The 19,873-nt window shown below is 48.3% G+C and overlaps 1 protein-coding gene across 6 annotated transcripts in view; it reads right to left on the bottom strand.

The window, feature by feature from the left end:
• Nucleotides 1-7,317: 7,317 nt before the first annotated feature.
• The window catches only part of NT5C3A (5'-nucleotidase, cytosolic IIIA), a 236,780-nt gene continuing 224,224 nt past the window's right edge, over nt 7,318-19,873 (bottom strand). For all 6 annotated transcript variants that reach the window (XM_063922542.1, XM_063922543.1, XM_063922547.1 and 3 more), the window contains one exon: nt 7,318-7,854. In XM_063922542.1, the coding sequence (XP_063778612.1) occupies nt 7,753-7,854 (102 nt within the window). In that variant the 3' untranslated portion in view covers nt 7,318-7,752. The remainder of the gene's footprint in view (nt 7,855-19,873) is intronic.

The following is a 19,873-nucleotide window of genomic DNA, read 5'->3' as shown; positions in this document are numbered from 1 at the left end:
CTCTCTTATTTTTGTAGGAGCGAAAAGGCTGCGGTTGAAAGGTCGGTGCCTTTCTCTGTTGGGGAGTGACTTGAGGTAAAAAAGTGGATTTCCCGGCAGTAGCCGTGGCCACCAAGTCTGATAGACCAACTCCAAATAACTCCTCCCCTTTATACGGCAAAACCTCCATGTGACGTTTTGAATCCGCATCGCCTGTCCACTGTCGTGTCCATAAGGCTCTTCTGGCTGAAATGGACATAGCACTCACCCGAGATGCCAGTGTGCAAATATCCCTCTGTGCATCACGCATATAGATAAATGCATCCTTTATTTGTTCTAACGACAGTAAAACATTGTCCCTATCTAGGGTATCAATATTTTCAATCAGGGATTCTGACCAAACTACTCCAGCACTGCACATCCAGGCAGTTGCTATAGCTGGTCGTAGTATAACACCTGCATGTGTGTATATATTCTTTTGAATAACTTCCATCTTTCTATCTGATGGATCCTTAAGTGCGGCCGTCTCAGGAGAGGGTAACGCCACTTGTTTGGATAAGCGTGTGAGCGCCTTGTCCACCTTAGGGGGTGTTTCCCAGCGCGCCCTAACCTCTGGCGGGAAAGGGTATAATGCCAATAACTTTTTTGAAATTATCAACTTTTTATCAGGAGCAACCCACGCTTCATCACACACGTCATTTAATTCTTCTGATTCAGGAAAAACTGTTTGTAGTTTTTTCACACCATACATAATACCCTGTTTTACGGTATCTGTAGTATCAGCTAAATGTAACGTCTCCTTCATTGCCAAAATCATATAACGTGTGGCCCTACTGGAAAATACGTTTGAATTTCTACCGTCGTCACTGGAATCAGTGCCCGTGTCTGGGTCTGTGTCGACCGACTGAGGCAAAGGGCGTTTTACAGCCCCTGACGGTGTTTGAGGCGCCTGGACAGGCATTAATTGATTGTCCGGCCGCCTCATGTCCTCAACTGACTGTTTAAGGGAAGATAAACCATCACGTAATTCCACAAATAAAGGCATCCATTCTGGTGTCGACCCCCTGGGGGGTGACATCTGCATATTTGGCAATTGCTCCGCCTCCACACCAATATCGTCCTCATACATGTCGACACCACGTACCGACACACACCGCAAACTCACAGGGAATGCTCTAATGAAGACAGGACCCACTAGCCCTTTTGGGGAGACAGAGGGAGAGTCTGCCAGCACACACCACAAAGCGCTATATATACAAGGGATATCCTTATATTAAGTGCTCCCTTATAGCTGCTTTAATATATATATATATATATAGCCATTAATGTGCCCCCCCTCTCTGTTTTACCCTGTTTCTGTAGTGCAGTGCAGGGGAGAGACCTGGGAGCCGTTCTGACCAGCGGAGCTGTGACAGAAAATGGCGCCGTGTGCTGAGGAGATAGGCCCCGCCCCTTTTTCGGCGGGTTCTTCTCCCGCTATTTTTCCAGTCAGGCAGGGGTTAAATATCTCCATATAGCCCCTATGGGCTATATGTGAGGTATTTTTAGCCTTGTATAAGGTTTATATTTGCCTCTCAGAGCGCCCCCCCCCAGCGCTCTGCACCCTCAGTGACTGCCCAGTGAAGTGTGCTGAGAGGAAAATGGCGCACAGCTGCAGTGCTGTGCGCTACCTTATGAAGACTGAGGAGTCTTCAGCCGCCGGTTTCCGGACCTCTTCACGCTTCAGCATCTGCAAGGGGGTCGGCGGCGCGGCTCCGGGACCGGACTCCACGGCTGGGCCTGTGTTCGATCCCTCTGGAGCTAATGGTGTCCAGTAGCCAAGCAGCAAATCCACTCTGCATGCAGGTGAGTTTACTACTTTCCCCCTAAGTCCCACGTTGCAGTGATCCTGTTGCCAGCAGGACTCACTGTAAAGAAAAAAACCTAAACTAAACTTTCTCTAAGCAGCTCTTTAGGAGAGCCACCTAGATTGCACCCTTCTCGTTCGGGCACAAAATCTAACTGGAGTCTGGAGGAGGGTCATGGGGGGAGGAGCCAGTGCACACCACCTGACCTAGTAAAGCTTTACTTTTTTGTGCCCTGTCTCCTGCGGAGCCGCTATTCCCCATGGTCCTTTCAGGAACCCCAGCATCCACTTAGGACGATAGAGAAAAATGGAGCAAACGCCGCAGTTGAAAATCCTCAGTAGGAGCCTTTTTGGATTCACACCAAGACACATATTTCCTCCAAATACGGTGGTAATGCTTTGCCGTTACTTCTTTCCTAGCCTGAAGAAGTGTGGGAATGACTTCTCTGGGAATACCCTTTCGGGCTAGGATTTGGCGTTCAACCGCCATGCCGTCAAACGCAGCCGCAGTAAGTCTTGATACACGCACGGTCCTTGTTGTAACAGGTCCTCCCATAGAGGAAGAGGCCGGGGATCTTCTATGAGCAACTCCTGAAGATCTGGATACCAGGCCCTCTTTGGCCAGTCTGGAACAATGAGTATTGTCTGAACCCTTGTTCTTCTTATAATCTTTATCACCTTTGGAATGAGTGGAAGTGGAGGGAACACATAGACCGACGGAAACACCCACGGTGTCACTAGGGCGTCCACCGCTATTGCTTGAGGGTCCCTCGACCTGGAACAATATCTCTGAAGTTTCTTGTTGAGGCGAGACACCATCATGTCTAACTGAGGAATTCCCCAACGACTTGTCACTTCTGCAAAGACCTCGTGATGAAGACCCCACTCTCCTGGATGGAGATTGTGTCTGCTGAGGAAGTCTGCTTCCCAGTTGTCCACTCCTGGAATGAAGACTGCTGACAGAGCGCTAGCATGTTTCTCCGCCCAGTGAAGAACTTTCGTGGCCTCAGCCTTCGCCGCTCTGCTCTTTGTTCCACCCTGGCGGTTTATGTACACCACTGCTGTTATGTTGTCTGACTGAATCAAGACGGGCAGACCGCAAAGAAGATGTTCCACTTGCAGAATGCCATTGTAAATGGCCCTTAATTCCAGAATGTTTATGTGTAGACAAGCTTCCTGGCTTGACCATTTTCCCTGAAAATTTCTCCCCTGTGTGACTGCTCCCCAGCCTCGGAGACTTGCATCTGTGGTCACCAGGATCCAATCCTGAATCCCGAACCTGCGTCCCTCCAGAAGGTGAGAACTGTGCAGACACCACAGAAGGGAGACCCTGGTCCTGGAAGATAAGATTATTTTCCGGTGCATGTCCAGGTGAGATCCGGACCACTTGTCCAACAGGTCCCACTGAAACACCCTGGCGTGGAACCTGCCATACGGAATGGCCTCGTAGGCCGCCACCATCTTCCCCAGCAACCGAGTGCATTGAAGGACTGTCACTTTTGCCGGTTTCAGAATCTGTTTTACCATGCTCTGTATTTCTAGAGCTTTTTTCACTGGAATAAAAAAACTCTCTAATTCTGTATCCAGAATCATACCCAGGAACGACAGCCGTGTCGTCGGAACCAACTGTGATTTTGGCAAGTTTAGGAGCCAACCATGTTGTTGCAGAATCGTCAGTGGGAGCGCAACATTTTTCAGCAATTGCTCCTTGGATCTCGCCTTTATGAGGAGATCGTCCAAGTACGGGATAATTGTAATTCCCTGCTTGCGCATGAGAACCATCATTTCCGCCATAACCCCGGTGAAAATCCTTGGTGCTGTGGACAGACCAAACGGCAACATCTGAAATTGGTAATGACAATCCTGAACAGCAAACCTCAGGTATGCCTGATGTGGAGGATATATGGGAACGTGTAAGTAAGCATCCTTTATGTCGACCGACACCATACTTCCCCCTCCTCCAGACTGGAGATCACTGCTTGGAGAGATTCCATCTTGAATTTGAATTTTTTTAGAAAGAAATTGAGGGATTTTAGGTTCAGAATCGGTCTGACTGAGCCATCCGGCTTCGGGACCACGAACAAACTCGGAAAAAAACCCTCCCCCTGTTGTGACGGGGGTACTGTGACAATGACTTGATTTTGACACAGCTTTAGTATTGCAGCGCATACTACCTCCCTTTCTAGATGAGAAGCTGGCAAGGCCGATTTGAAAAATCGGTGAGAGGGCATGTCTTGAAACTCTAATTTGTTCCCGTGGGTTACTATTTCTAATATCCAAGGATCCAGGTCCGAGTGCACCCAGACCTAACTGAAGAGTTTGAGACATGCCCCCACTGGTGTGGACTCCCGCAGAGGAGTCCCAGCGTCATGCGGTGGATTTGGTAGAAGCCAGAGAGGACTTCTACTCTTGGGAACTTGCCACAGCCTGTGACCTTTTTCCCTTTCCTCTTGCAGCAAGGAAGGAGGACCCTCGTCCTTTTTTGAATTTATTGGGCCGAAAGGACTGCATCTGATAGTGGGGCATTTTCTTTTGTTGCGCAGGAACATAAGGTAAAAATGACGACTTACCCACGGTAGCCGTAGATACCAGGTCAGTGAGGCAGTCACCAAACAAGACACTACCGTTAAACGGTAAAGACTCCATCGCCTTCTTAGAGTCAGCACCAGCATTCCATTGATGAATCCACAATGCTCTCCTAGCTGAGACTGCCATGGCATTGGCCCTTGATCCCAAAAGGCCAATATCCCTTACAGCTTCTTTTAAATATGCTGCAGCGTCCCTGATATGACCCAGAGTCAAAAGCACGCTATCCCTGTCTAGGGTATCTATCTCAGATGACAAGTTATCTGCCCACTTTTCAATAGCGCTACTCACCCATGCCGAAGCAACGGCAGGCCTGAGTAGCGAACCCGTAGTGACAAATAGATTTTAGTGTATTTTCCTGCTTACGATCCGCAGGATCCTTTAGGGCTGCCGCGTCAGGAGAAGGAAGCGCCAACTTTTTGGATAGACGCGATAGAGCTTTGTCCACCGTGGGGGTTGACTCCCACTTTTCCCTGTCCCCAAAAGGAAACGGATATGCCACTGGAATTCTTTTGGGAACCTGTACCTTCTTGTCAGGATTTTCCCAAGGCTTTTCAAAAAGAGCGTTCAGTTCATGAGAGGGAGGAAACGTTACCTCAGGTTTCTTTCCTTTATACATACAGACCCTAGTATCAGGAATAGCAGGGTCCTCTGTTATATGCAACACTTCTTTTATCGCCACAATCATGTACTGAATGCTTTTATCTGGCATCACTATAGTCGACACTGGTTTCAGAGTCCGTGTCGGTATCCGTATCTGCTATCTGGGTAAATGCACGTTTCTGTGACCCCGAAGGGGTCTGAGCTTGTGACAACGCATCCTCCATGGATTTCCTCCATGTCTGGTTCAGGGACTCAGATTTATCTAATCTTAGTCAACCGAGCCACATTTGCATTCAAAACACTCAACATATTTACCCAATCAGCCATCGGCAGTGCCGACACGGTCACTCCCACAGCGTTATCTGTCCCCACTCCAGCCTCCTCCTGGGAAGAGCACTCAGCCTCAGACATGTCGACACACATGTACCGACACCCACAACCACACTGAGGCTATAGGAGACAGACCCACAACAAAGCCTGTTAGAGAAACACAGAGGGAGTTCTGCCAGCTCACAACCCAGCGCCTACCCCGGTTCTGAAGCGAGTAAATTACTGCCCAGACCTGTTAGCACTTTTACTTTCAAATAATTAGCACCAAATCTCGTGCCCCCCGTTTTGCATCCTGTTACTTGTACAGCAGTGTGGGAGGCCAGGCTCAGCGCCTTTGCAGCTTCTGTGAAGAGAAAATTGCGCTGGTCAGAGCTGAGAGGGCCTTAATGGCACGCTTCAGTCCCGCTTAATTTTACATATTTATAATGGCGGGGGTCTGTAATTAGTGCCCAGGCACTTTATACACTTCTGCCAGTCGCTAATTTGAGGATTTATGCTGCCCAGGGCGCCCCCCCTGCGCCCTGCAGTGCCGTTCTTATGTGGGAGCATGGCGCGTAGCGTGGCCGCTGCACGGTACCTCAAAAAGCCGTCTTCTGCAGTAACTGAAGTCTTCTGATCTTCTTTACTCACCCGGATTCTGTCTTCCGGCTCTGCAAGGGGGTGACTGCGCGGCTCCGGGAACGAGCAGCTAGGCGTACCAAGTGATCGGACCCTCTGGAGCTAATGGTGTCCAGTAGCCTAAGAAGCAGAGCCTTTGAACTCACAGAAGTAGGTCTGTTTCTCTCCACCCAGTCCCACGAAGCAGGGAGCCTGTTGCCAGTAGGTCTCCCTGAAAATAATAAACCTAACAGTCTTTTTTTCCTGAGAAACTCTGGAGAACTCCTCAGTGTGCATCCAGTCTCACTGGGCACATAATCTAACTGGAGTCTGGAGGAGGGGCATAGATGGAGGCGCCAGTTCACACCCCTTTAAAGTCTTAAAGTGCCCATGTCTCCTGCGGACCCCGTCTATACCCCCCATGGTTCTTGAAGCATCACCAGCATCCTCTAGGACGTATGAGAAATGCAATTTTTTTTCGACTGGTCAAAAAACCTTCATTAAACTGAATACCCTCCTAGGTATTTTTTTCTGGATGCTGCAGCAAATTCCCACAATTTTCCATAACATAAAATTACCTTCTGGCCAGGAAACTATTTTAAAAAATCTGGCTAATGCTCCAACAACTCTGCAGCTGATTAGTATACAGAGCATTAATTTAATTTTTTTTTTTTTTTAAATAATCTAAAATTTCTCTTAAACATGTAAATTAGTGGCTTCTGTCTTAGTAATAATGTCTTTGTGTACACCATACCAATATACATGTATATATGTTTACACTTTAAAATTATAAAATGTGCTGCATGATTAATATTGTAAATCACTGGCAAATAAAAATTAAAATATTGATTTTGTATACTAAAAAATACAGCCCACAAATGACAAATTACAGTGGATACTGGTAGAACTTTTAATACATAAAAACACTATAGAAACAACACTTTTAAACATGCACATTATTTGGCCTTCAGTAAACATATATGCTATTACAAAACAACACCTAAAAGCAAATATGAAAATATAGATCTCATTTCAACTCTTTACATTTTTCACATGTAGGATGAAATTTATTATATAATGGAGGCTAATATAATTTTATTGCATTCGGATTATCCACATAAACTGAAGGGATTGGGATTGAAATGCCGGCAGTTGGGATGCCGGTGGTCAGAATACAGACCGCGGCATCCCAATGATCAGAATCCGGACAGTGGAAGGTAAGCACCTCCCCCCCCCCACTGGTCCCCTAACCTTCCCCGTTGGTGCCCTAAAGCTAACCTCCCTTCCCCACAGCCTAACCCTAAGCCTCCCCAGGGGCACCTAAACCTAACCCTCCCCCCCCCCTCCACGCAGCTTAAACCTAACCCTCCCCCTGCATCCTAAACCTAACCCTCTCCCCCTCCCCCTCTTAACGGTCAGACGGTCCAGCAAATACTCGTTCGGGATCCTTCGCCGGGCTGGTGACTATTCGGGATGCTGGTGTCGGCATTCCGAGTAGTGTCGGGATGCTGACTGCCGGTATCCGAACCACCAAGATGCTGACCAGACCCAGCTGAAGGCAGTGGATGTATTGCAAAAAAAGAAAAACATGGAGGTATAATATACTGTAGCAGCACAGTGCAGAAAAGTAAAGTGCTCTGAAATTCCAAAAGGTTTCTATTAAATAAATTGAAATAAAAGGAAGTTAAACTATATTCAGAAAAAGGTTAAAACAATAATAATCTGTATCCCCCCCTTCCCACTGGAGAAAACAGTTGCCATTTGTCTTCCCCATCAGTCAATGGACAGCGAGGGTTCTTCTTTAGTGCAATTTACAGGATCTTCTGTAGGATGGAGTTAGCCACATCCAGAGTCTCATCTTTTACTAGAACTATATCGTAACAGTCCATATATTTTTCTAATAATTCTTCTACCTGTAGAATGAAAAATAATTGCAAAGGATTCATTAGTCATACTTGAAAGTGTTCACTACAAAACCATACACTAATTACTAATTCTCTTTGTGGTCGCTCTCATATTTTGGTCTTCACATTTTTCAGACTTCATTTGACTGAATCTGCAAACAGGTAAATTGCTGCAGACGTTAAACCACACAGGACTTTCTATAAATGTCAAATACATTTACTGTAAGCCCTCAAGCAGGATTCTCATTTAATGTGTCTCCATGTTTATGTAAATGTTACAATGTATGTAATTGTAAAATGCCTGAATGTATTGTATACAACACTGCTGAAGGTGTTGGCATACAAGAATCAATAATACTGTATAGATTATCTAGTATGCTATGGAAGTGCCACCTGACAAACACTTGTGTGTCTGCGCTCATTACAGTCTATTGCTATAGGAAATCTTTAATATTATTTCCTAACATCCCACAGAAGTGCAAGGGAAAATCATATATGCCACTGGTTGCAAAGCGTCTTCACTCGACCATTCAGGAGGCACTTATGGCCCTCAGGGCCGGATTTACAATGGGGCTGATGGAGCTGCAGCTCCAAGCCCACCCTGAAAAATAGGCCCACGGAATCTGCAAATGTCTTTGCTGCTGTAAACAGGAATTTTTTTTTCCTGCTACGGCAGCCTGCAGCGCACCCTAGGGCCCGCCCCCTCCGGCATCACCAACACCAGCCGGACCCCCCTCACCCCCCAGCCGCAGCGCCGATCAGTGGCACAATTTTTTTTTCATGTTCGCCTCCCACGGCCGTAGTTCCGCCCCCTCGCTGCATTAGGCCACGCCCCCTCACGGCATTATGCCCGCGATCTGCTAGCCTGTTGGTAAGTGAGTCCCGCTGCTGACAGGTATTCCAATGTCAGGAAGGGAGATGAAGACATTTTTTTTTAGCCCTAACTGAAGGAGCTTCATCACCAGGCTTTCCGGCAAAAGCCCTGGTGCCAGAACAGGAAATCTATTGATCAGCATTGCAAATGAATTGTGGCTCTGTACTTGCATCCTCCTTCTCCCAAGGAGAGAACCGGTGGGCTGATTGGTGTGTGTGGCCGCCTGTCATCTGTGGCCCCGCCTACCCCACCAACTTAATGTACGTTGCCTTGTGCGCTGCGGCCGCCGGCCGCTAAACAGGTCCCGCCCCCACACCACCCGGCTGTCAGGAAGTGGTCTGCACGCCGAACTCCGCTGACGTAATCGCGCGTACCTCGGAGGAAGAGACGGTGCGGCTGCAGTGGATCCAGCAGGATTGGCGAGTATGAGTCTTCTCTAATCTCTCTGACCTCTGCCTACAAACAAAGTGCTCTTGTGATAGAGCAGTACTATCACTCCCCTCCCCCCGCACACCCCACTCACGTCACCCCCCGCCCACGGTGTACTGTGAGTAACAGATGTTGCTGGGCGATGTAATATGAGTATCGGCTAACACTGGGCTTTGTAATGTAAGTAATACACGTCGCTGTGCGGTACAATGGGAGGAATGGACGCCGCTGTGCGGTACAATGGGAGGAATGGACGCCTCTGTGCGGTACAATGGGAGGAATGGACGCCTCTGTGCGGTACAATGGGAGGAATGGACGCCTCTGTGCGGTACAATGGGAGGAATGGACGCCTCTGTGCGGTACAATGGGAGGAATGGACGCCTCTGTGCGGTACAATGGGAGGAATGGACGCCTCTGTGCGGTACAATGGGAGGAATGGACGCCTCTGTGCGGTACAATGGGAGGAATGGACGCCTCTGTGCGGTACAATGGGAGGAATGGACGCCTCTGTGCGGTACAATGGGAGGAATGGACGCCTCTGTGCGGTACAATGGGAGGAATGGACGCCTCTGTGCGGTACAATGGGAGGAATGGACGCCTCTGTGCGGTACAATGGGAGGAATGGACGCCTCTGTGCGGTACAATGGGAGGAATGGACGCCTCTGTGCGGTACAATGGGAGGAATGGACGCCTCTGTGCGGTACAATGGGAGGAATGGACGCCTCTGTGCGGTACAATGGGAGGAATGGACGCCTCTGTGCGGTACAATGGGAGGAATGGACGCCTCTGTGCGGTACAATGGGAGGAATGGACGCCTCTGTGCGGTACAATGGGAGGAATGGACGCCTCTGTGCGGTACAATGGGAGGAATGGACGCCTCTGTGCGGTACAATGGGAGGAATGGACGCCTCTGTGCGGTACAATGGGAGGAATGGACGCCTCTGTGCGGTACAATGTGAGGAATGGACGCCTCTGTGCGGTACAATGTGAGGAATGGACGCCTCTGTGCGGTACAATGTGAGGAATGGACGCCTCTGCGGTACAATGTGAGGAATGGATGCCTCTGCGCGGTGTAATGTGAGTAATGGACGCCTCTGCGCGGTGTAATGTGAGTAATGGACGCCTCTGCGCGGTACAATGTGAGTAATGGACGCCTCTGTGCGGTACAATGTGAGGAATGGACGCCTCTGCGCGGTGTAATGTGAGTAATGGACGTCTCTCTGCAGTATATTGTGAGTAATGGACGTCTCTCTGCAGTATATTGTGAGTAATGGACGCCTCTGTGCAGTCTAATGTGAGTAATGGACGCCTCTGCGCGGTGTTATGTGAGTAATGGACGCCTCTGCGCGGTGTAATGTGAGTAATGGACGCCTCTGCGCGGTGTAATGTGAGTAATGGACGCCTCTGCGCGGTGTAATGTGAGGAATGGATGCCTCTGCGCGGTGTAATGTGAGTAATGGACGCCTCTGCGCGGTGTAATGTGAGTAATGGACGCCTCTGCGCGGTACAATGTGAGTAATGGACGCCTCTGTGCGGTACAATGTGAGGAATGGACGCCTCTGCGCGGTGTAATGTGAGTAATGGACGTCTCTCTGCAGTATATTGTGAGTAATGGACGTCTCTCTGCAGTATATTGTGAGTAATGGACGCCTCTGTGCAGTCTAATGTGAGTAATGGACGCCTCTGCGCGGTGTTATGTGAGTAATGGACGCCTCTGCGCGGTGTAATGTGAGTAATGGACGCCTCTGCGCGGTGTAATGTGAGTAATGGACGCCTCTGCGCGGTGTAATGTGAGTAATGGACGCCTCTGCGCGGTGTAATGCGAGTAATGGACGCCTCTGTGCGGTGTAATGCGAGTAATGGATGCCTCTGTGCGGTGTAATGTGACTACGCTATAACGTGAATAATGTGATACCGCTGTATGGTGTAACGTGTGTGACGGATGCCACTGGACGGTGTAATGTGACGCTGCTGTACACGGTCATGTGAATAATGTGACGCTACTGTGCGGTGTAATGTGAGTAACAGATGCTGCTGTGTTCTGTAATGTGAATAATGTGACAACGGTGTCCAGTGTGATGTGAGTAACGGATGCTGCTGGGCGTTGTAATGTAAATACCGAATGTCGCAGAGCATTGTAATGTGAGTAACAGACATCACTGGGCGCTGTAATGTGAGTAACGGATGTTGAAGGGCGCTGTAATGTGACGCTACTGTGCTCTGCAATGTGAATAACGGATGCCTCTGTGCGGTGTAATGTGAGCTAGGGACGCCGCTGGGCGTTGTATTGTGAGTAACGGATGCCGCTGGGCAGTGTAATGTGAATAACAGATGCCACTGTGCGTTGTATTGTGAGTAACGGATGTCGCTGGCGGTGTAATGTGAGTATCGAATGCTGCTGGGTGATGTAATGTGCATAAAGGATGCCGCAGTGCACTGTAATGTGAACAATGGATGCCGCAGTGCAGTATAAAGGGAATAAAGGATGCCGCCGCGGGGTGTAATGTGATGCCGCTGTACACTGTAATGTAAATAATGTGATGCTGCTGTGCGGTGTAATGTGAGTAACGGACGCTGTCGTGCGCATAATGTGTACAACGGGTGCTCTGTGCAGTGTAATGGGAATAACGGATGCCTCTGTGGGGTGTAATGTGCCGCCGCTGTACGCTGTATTGTGAATAATGGACGCTGCTGTGCAGTGTAATATGAATAATGGACATTGCCGGATGGTGTAATGTGAATAACAGATGCCACTGTGCGTTGTAATGTGACTAACGGACATCGCTGGGCGGTGTAACGTGAGTAACAAATGCTGCTGGGTGACGTAATGTGCATAAAGGATGCCACAGTGCGTTGTAATGTGACAGTGCTGTGCGGTGTAATGTGAACAACGGATTCCGCTGTGCGGTTTAATGTAAGTAACGATCGTCGCTGGGAGCTGTCATAAATAAATCTATCTACACACAGAGATGGGAGAGATGTACTAAGCCTTGAAAAGTGATAAATTTCACGGTGATAAAGTACCAGCCAATCAGCTCCTGGGTGGTATTCAGTATACCGGTTGTTGGGATCCCGGCGCACAGTATACCGGCGACGGAATCCCAACACACGGCATACCGACACCTTTTCTCCCTCTTGGAGGTCCACGACACCCCCGGAGGGGCTCATTTGCGCTCACCCCACTGTCGGCAAGCCAGCAGTCGGGATCCCGGCGCCGCTATGCTGGCCGCCGGGGACTCGGCCGCCGGCAACTCATACTACACCCCAGCTCCTAACTGCCATGTTACAGGCTGGGATTGAGAAAATAAGATTTTACTTACCGGTAAATCTATTTCTCGTAGTCCGTAGAGGATGCTGTGACTCCGTAAGGACCATGAGGAATAGACGGGCTCCGCAGGAGATAGGGCACTTTAAGAAAGCTTTGGACTCTGGGTGTGCACTGGCTCCTCCCTCTATACCCCTCCTCCAGACCTCAGTTAGGGAAACTGTGCCCAGAGAAGATGGACAGTACAAGGAAGGATTTTTGTAAATCTAAGGGCGAGATCCATACCAGCCACACCAATCACACCGTATAACTTGTGATAAACTACCCAGTTAACAGTATGAACAACAACATAGCCTCAGTTCAACCGATAAACTATAACATAACCCTTATGTAAGCAATAACTATATACAAGTCTTGCAGAAGAAGTCCGCACTTGGGACAGGCGCCCAGCATCCTCTACGGACTACGAGAAATAGATTTACCGGTAAATAAAATCTTATTTTCTCTAACGTCCTTGAGATGCTGGGACTCCGTAAGGACCATGGGGATTATACCAAAGCTCCCAAACGGGCGGGAGAGTGCGGATGACTCTGCAGCACCGAATTGAGCAAACAGGAGGTCCTCCTCAGTCAGGGTATCAAACTTACAGAACTTTGCAAAGGTATTTGACCCCGACCAAGTAGCAGCTCGGCACAGCTGTAGTGCCGAGACCCCTCGGGCAGCCGCCCAAGAAGAGCCCACCTTCCTAGTGGAATGGGCCTAAACTGATTTAGGTAACGGCAATCCTGCCGTAGAATGCTCCAGCTGAATCGTGTTACAGATCCAGCGAGCAATAGTCTGCTTTGAAGTAGGGCCGCCAACCTTGTTGGCTGTATACAGGACAAACAGTGCTTCTGTTTTGCAGATCATAGCCGTTCTGGCCACGTACATTTTCAAAGCCCTGACCACATCCAGGGACTCGGAATCCTCTAAATCACGCGTAACCACAGACACGACAATAGGTTGGTTCATATGAAAGGATGAGACAACCTTTGGCAGGAATTGAGGACGGGTCCGCAATTTCGCTCTATCCATATGGACAATCAGATAGGGCTTTTAGTGATAAAAGCCTCCAATTCCGAAACTCGCCTAGCCGAAGTCAAGACTAACATGACCACCTTCCAGGTGAAATATTTCAACACCACTGACTTAAGTGGTTCAAACCAATGAGACTTAAGGAACCGTAACACCACGTTAAGGTCCCAAGGCGCCACCGGCGGTACAAAAGGAGGCTAAAAATGCCGTACTCCCTACACAAACGTTTGTACTTCAGGAAGAGAAGCCAACTCTTTTTGGAAGAAAATGGATAAGGCCGAAATTTGAACCTTTATCGATCCTAATTTTAGGCCCAAATTCACTCCAGTTTGAAGGAAGTGAAGCTGACGGACCAAAAGGAATTCCTCCGTAGGAGCATTCCTGGCCTCACATCAGGAAACATATTTTCGCATATTCGGTGATAATGTTTCAATGTCACTTCCTTCCTAGCCTTAATTAGGGTAGGAATGACCTCCGGAGGAATACCCATTACCACTAGGATCCTGCGTTGAACCGCCATGCCGTCAAACGCAGCCGTGGTAAGTCTGGGAACAGACAGGGCCCCTGCTGCAGCAGGTCCTGCCTTAGACGAAGAGGCCACGGATTCTCTGTGAGCATTTCCTGCAGATCTGGATACCAGGTCCTCCGTGTCCAATCTGCAACAATGAGAATTGGTCTCACTCCTCTTTTTCTTATTATCCTCAACACCATGGGTATGAGAGGAAGAGGAGTAAACACAGAAACTGACCGGAACACCCACGGTGTCACTAGGGCGTCCATAGCTTACTGCCTGAGGGTCTCCTGACCTGGCGCAATAACTCTGCGGCTTTGTGTTGAAGCGGGACGCCATCATGTCTATCAGTGGCAGTCTCCACCGAATTGCAATCTGTGCTAAGACTTCCTGATGAAGTCCCCACTCTCCAGGACGTAGGTCGTGTCCGCTGAGGAAGTCTGCTTCCCAGTCGTCCACTCCCGGAATGAACACTGCTGACAGTGCGCTTACATGATTCTCCGCCCAGCGAAGAATTCTGGTGGCTTCCGCCATCGCCACTCTGCTCCTTGTGCCGCCTTGGCGGTTTAGATGAGCTACTGCGGTGACGTTGTCCGACTGGATCAGAACCGGTTGGTCGCGAAGTAAGGTCTCCGCCTGACGTAGGGCGTTGTATATGGCCCTTAGTTCCAAGGAGTGAAGACAAGTCTCTTGACTTGACCAAAGACTTTGGACATTTTATTTTTCCCTGTGTGACTGCTCCCCAACCTCGGAGGCTCGCGTCCGTGGTCACCAGGATCCAGTCCTGAATGCCGAACCTGCGGCCCTATAGAAGGTGAGCATCTTGCAGCCACCACAGGAGAGATACCCTGGCCCTGGGGGAGAGGGTGATCAACTGATGAATCTGTAGATGTGACCCGGACCACTTGTCCAGTAGGTCCCATTTGAAAGACCTCGCATGGAACCTGCCGAAGGGAATGAATTTCCCCGGACTCGGGTGCAGCGATGCCGACACCTGTCTTGGTTTCAAAAAGTTCCTGACCAGAGTCATGAGTTCCTGGGCCTTCTCTATCTGAAGGTAAACCCCTTTCTGGTCTGTATCCAGAATCATACCCAAGAAGGGCAGACTAGTCATAGGAACCAACTGTGACTTCCGGATATTGAGAAACTAGCAGTGTTGCTGTGACACCTTCAGCAAAAGTGACACGCTGTTCAACAACTGCTCTTTTGATCTCGCCTCATAGGAGATCGTCCAAGTATGGGATAACTGTGACTCCTTGCTTGCGTAGGAGCACCATCATTTCTGCCAATTACCCTGAAATTGGTAATGACAATACTGTACCGCAATTGTCAGGTACGCCTGATGGGGTGGATAAATGGGAACATGAAGGTATGCAGCCTTTATGTCTAGATACACCAACAAATCTCCCCTTTCCAGGCTGGCCATGATCGCTCTGAGCGATTCCACTTTAATTTTGAACCTTTTCTAGTATAGGTTCAGAGGTTTTAATTTTAAATAGGTCTGACCGAACCGTACGTATTCGGAACTACAGCCAAGGTTGAGTAATAGCCCCTTCCTTGTTGCAGGAGGAGAACCTTGAGCACCACCTGTTGGAGATACAATGTGTGAATTGTATTGAATATAACTCCCCTTCTGGGGGAGAAAACGGTAGGTCCGATAAGGAAAAACCGGCGAGGAGGCACCTTTCGAACTCCTTTGTAACCCTGAGAACAATTTTTATTGCCCCGGGATCCACCTGTGAGTGAACTCAGATGTGGCTGAAGAGTCGAAGACGTGCTCCCCCTGGGACGGACTCCCTTAGCGGAGCTCCCGCATCCTGCGGTGGATGTAGTAGAGGCCAGGGAGGACTTCTGTTCCTGGGAACTAGCTGTGCCCCGTGCCCTACCTCTGGTAAGAAAGGACACTCCTCATACTTTTTTGTTATTCTGCGACCGAAAGGACTGCATTTGATAATGTCGTGCTTTCTTAGTCTGTGAGGGAATATAAGGCAAAAGATCAGAATTACCAGCTATAGCTGTGGAGACCAGGTCCGAGAGCCCTTCTCCACACAATTCCTCAGCCTTGTGAGGTAAACCCTCCCTATGCCTTTTAGTCAGCATCACCTGTCCATTGCATGTTCCACAGGACAAGTTTAGCAGAAATCGACATAGCGTTGACTCTAGAACCCAGAAGACTATCGTCTCTTTGGGCATGAGATATATATATATATATATATATATATATATATATATATATATATATATATATATATATATATATATATATATATATATATATATACACAAATAAATGCCAGGGTGCCCCCCTAATAGTAATGCAGTAGAGGTATCCTTCCCCACCTGTGGCTCAGGTGTTAGCAGCAAAGGAAATGAGGCGGCACTCCATGGACTTATGCAAAAAAAAATTTGTATTCAAAGCATAGTGGCAACAAATAACATTGTGTCCAAAGAAACAAAATTCAGGTATCTTACAACGTTTCAAGGCATAGCAGCCTTTTCATCAGGTAAGTAAACCCTGGTGCTGTGAAAAACAGAAAATAAAGAACCAAACCAAACCAAGAGACACTCACCTGTTAAATAGCGTGGAGTGCAAGAGAGAGGTGTTCCCGGCGTCGCTCACGTGACTCACCCGGAAGACCCGGTCACAGACGTCGGGAACACCTCTCTTGCACTCCACGCTATTTAACAGGTGAGTGTCTCTTGGTTTGGTTCTTTATTTTCTGTTTTTCACAGCACCAGGGTTTACTTACCTGATGAAAAAGCTGCTATGCCTTAAAACGGTGTAAGATACCTGCATTTTGTTTCTTTGGATACGATGTTATTTGTTGTCACTATGCCTTGAATACAATTTTTTTTTTGCATAAGTCCATGGAGTGCCGCCTCATTTCCTTCGCTGCTAACACCTGAGCCACAGGTGGGGAAGGATACCTATACATACATACATACATACATATATATATACACATACATACATACATACATACATACACATATATATATATATATACATACATATATATATACATACATACATACACATATATATATACACATACATACATACATACATACATATATATATATATGTGTGTGTGCGCGTGTGTGTATATATACACACACACACACACACACACACACTAGGGACAATAATATGTCATCCTTATCTAGGGTTTCAACCTCCGCTGATAAGTTATCTGACTACGCTGCTACTGCGCTATAAACCCATGCCGACACAATCGCCGGTCTGAGTAGTGTACCAGAATGTGTGTAAATGGACTTCAAAGTACTTTTACTGCATGCTAGCTGCAGGATCCTTGAGGATAGCTGTTAAGTCAGCGCTACCTTTTTGGTTAAACGTGTCAATGCCTTGTACACCCTAGGGGAAGATTCCCATCGTATCCTGGCCCCATTAGGGAAAGGATACTCCCTGAGAATTCTTTTTGGGAAGCTGCAGTCTCTTGTCTGGAGATTCCCGCTCTTTTTCTTCATGAGAGGAGGGAAATTTACCTCAGCTTTCTTCCCCTTAAACATGTGTACCCTCGTGTCAGGGACAGATGAGTCATATATTGAATACTTTTCTGCCAGTCTTGGCTGTACTTTGCATTAACGTAGTCGACACTGGAGTCAGACTCTGTGTCGATGTCTATTATTTTGGATAGTGAGCGTTGTGAGACTCTGAAGGTCTCTGTGACATAGGGGCAGACATGGGAAGATTCCCTGTCTGTTCTCTAATCTTTTGTAATAAGTTCATCTTAACACTTAATTTCACATATCCAATCAGGTGTCGGCGTAGTCGACGGAGACACCACGCACCCACACAGATTTGCTCCATCTCTTCCTTAGGAGAGCCTTTTACCGCAGACATGTCGACACACAAGTATCGACACACTCCACACACACAGGGAATCTCTTATCTGAAGACAGGTTCCCCCCCCAGGCCCTTTGGAGAGACAGAGAGAGAATGCCAGCACACACCCCAGCGCTATATAATCCAGGAAAAAACACAGAATGTTTACCCAGTAGCGCTGCTGTAATGTATAATCGCCAAATATGTGCCCCCCCCCCCTTTTATTCAAAACCCTCTTCACCGTGTGTCAAGCAGGGGAGAGTCCGGGGAGCTTCCTCTCAGCGGTGCTGTGGAGAGAAAATGGCGCTGGTGAGTGCTGAGAAAGAAGCCCCGCCCCCTCGGCGGCGGGCTTCTGTCCCGCTCAAACTTACTAAAATATGGCAGGGGCTCTTTTATATACATGTACAGTGCCCACCTGTACATGTATATATACTTTTTGCCATAAGAGAGGTGTTATATTGCTGCCCAGGGCGCCCCCCCTTCCCCCTGCGCCCTTACAGTGACCGGAGTATGTGAGGTGTATGGGAGCAATGACGCACAGCTGCGGTGCTGTGCGTTACCTCAGTGAAGCTCTGAAGGCTTCTGCCGCCTGAGACGTCTTCTGACTTTGTTTCTTCTGGCTCTGTGAGGAGAACGGCGGCGCGGCTCTGGGGGTGGACGCCCAGTAAGAACCTGTGTTCACCCCCTCTGGAGCTAATGGTGTCCAGTAGCCGAGGAAGCAGAGCCTATCTTAAACAAGAAGGTCTGCCCCTCTCTCCTCAGTCCCTCGATGCAGGGAGCCTGTTGCCAGCAGTGCTCCCTGTAAAAATGTAGAAAAAATCTAAACAAAAATGCTTTCTAGACAGAGAACTCAGGGAGCTCCCTGCAGTGCACCCATCTCGCTCTGGGCACAGTGTAAAACTGAGGTCTGGAGGAGGGGCATAGAGGGAGGAGCCAGTGCACACCCAGAATCCAAAGCTTTCTTAAAGTGCCCTATCTCCTGCGGAGCCCGTCTATTCCCCATGGTCCTTACGGAGTCCCAGCATCCTCAAGGACGTTAGAGAAATGACAGTTAGGAGCTGGTTGCTTGGTACTTTATCACCGTGAAATTTATCACTTTTCAAGGCTTAGTACATCTGTCCCCAAATAATTATCCAGTAAAGGAGCGCAGCACACCACACTCATTTCTTTTACTTAAAACCACTCAGGTTTAAATAAAAGCCGCTGAGGTTACCATACCACAAACAGACTGAGACCTCCCGCAATCAGCGCCAGGTGAACTGGAGCTATTTGTTACAAGGGGCTACATAATCTGAATGTGACCACACAGACTGATCCTTCCTAGCAGACCTTGGTCAAGCGGTTACACTGATTAGAACAGCCCTATTATGTATATGCTTCATTTAAGCAAAGAGGTGAAGGAGATTGAAGTGGGTAAAGGAAGGTGGGTAGCTATGCCCTCCTTGGTGCTAGTTGCACCTCACGGCACAGACCACACCCCCATATTAGTAGTCACACCCCCTGCGGCAGCCCACAATAGGCCCTTTATAAATTTCAGCTCCAGGCCCATCAGGACCTTAATCTGGCACTGATGGCCCTTATCGATTAAATTTCTCCCTTTTGTTTCTCAATCCTGTAATAAGCAGAGTTTGGCCACTAGATGGCTCTGCACTATTGCCGTTAATGTAATATAGCTTAACAAGCAAGCCGATAAATACATTTCTTTTTACACAATAAGTTATGTGTAAATATTTTACTTAAAGGGGGGACTCAGTAGCGCACACAGGGGGGTTTCCGAGTACCCAGAAACCCCACCTGAACAGTCAAATTATTTTTTTCTGAGACGGAGACAGCACAGTCTCCGTCTCAGTACAAACCGCTACCGCAGTCACAGAAGCTGCTGCTACACGGAGCTCTCCTCGGCAGAACTCCGTCTCTTTTCAAAAGCAGAAAAGTGCATGGAAATTTCTGCTCCCTCTCCTGCAGCTGCTTCTCACATTCTGCTGCCCTGGGTATTTGTGTGTGTGTGTGTGTGTTTTTATGTATGTG

The sequence above is a fragment of the Pseudophryne corroboree genome, chromosome 5, assembly GCF_028390025.1.
Source record: "Pseudophryne corroboree isolate aPseCor3 chromosome 5, aPseCor3.hap2, whole genome shotgun sequence".
Taxonomy (NCBI): Eukaryota; Metazoa; Chordata; class Amphibia; order Anura; family Myobatrachidae; genus Pseudophryne; species Pseudophryne corroboree.
The sequence above is the reverse complement of the archived record's forward strand: the minus strand, read 5'-3'. Positions and strand labels throughout refer to the sequence as shown.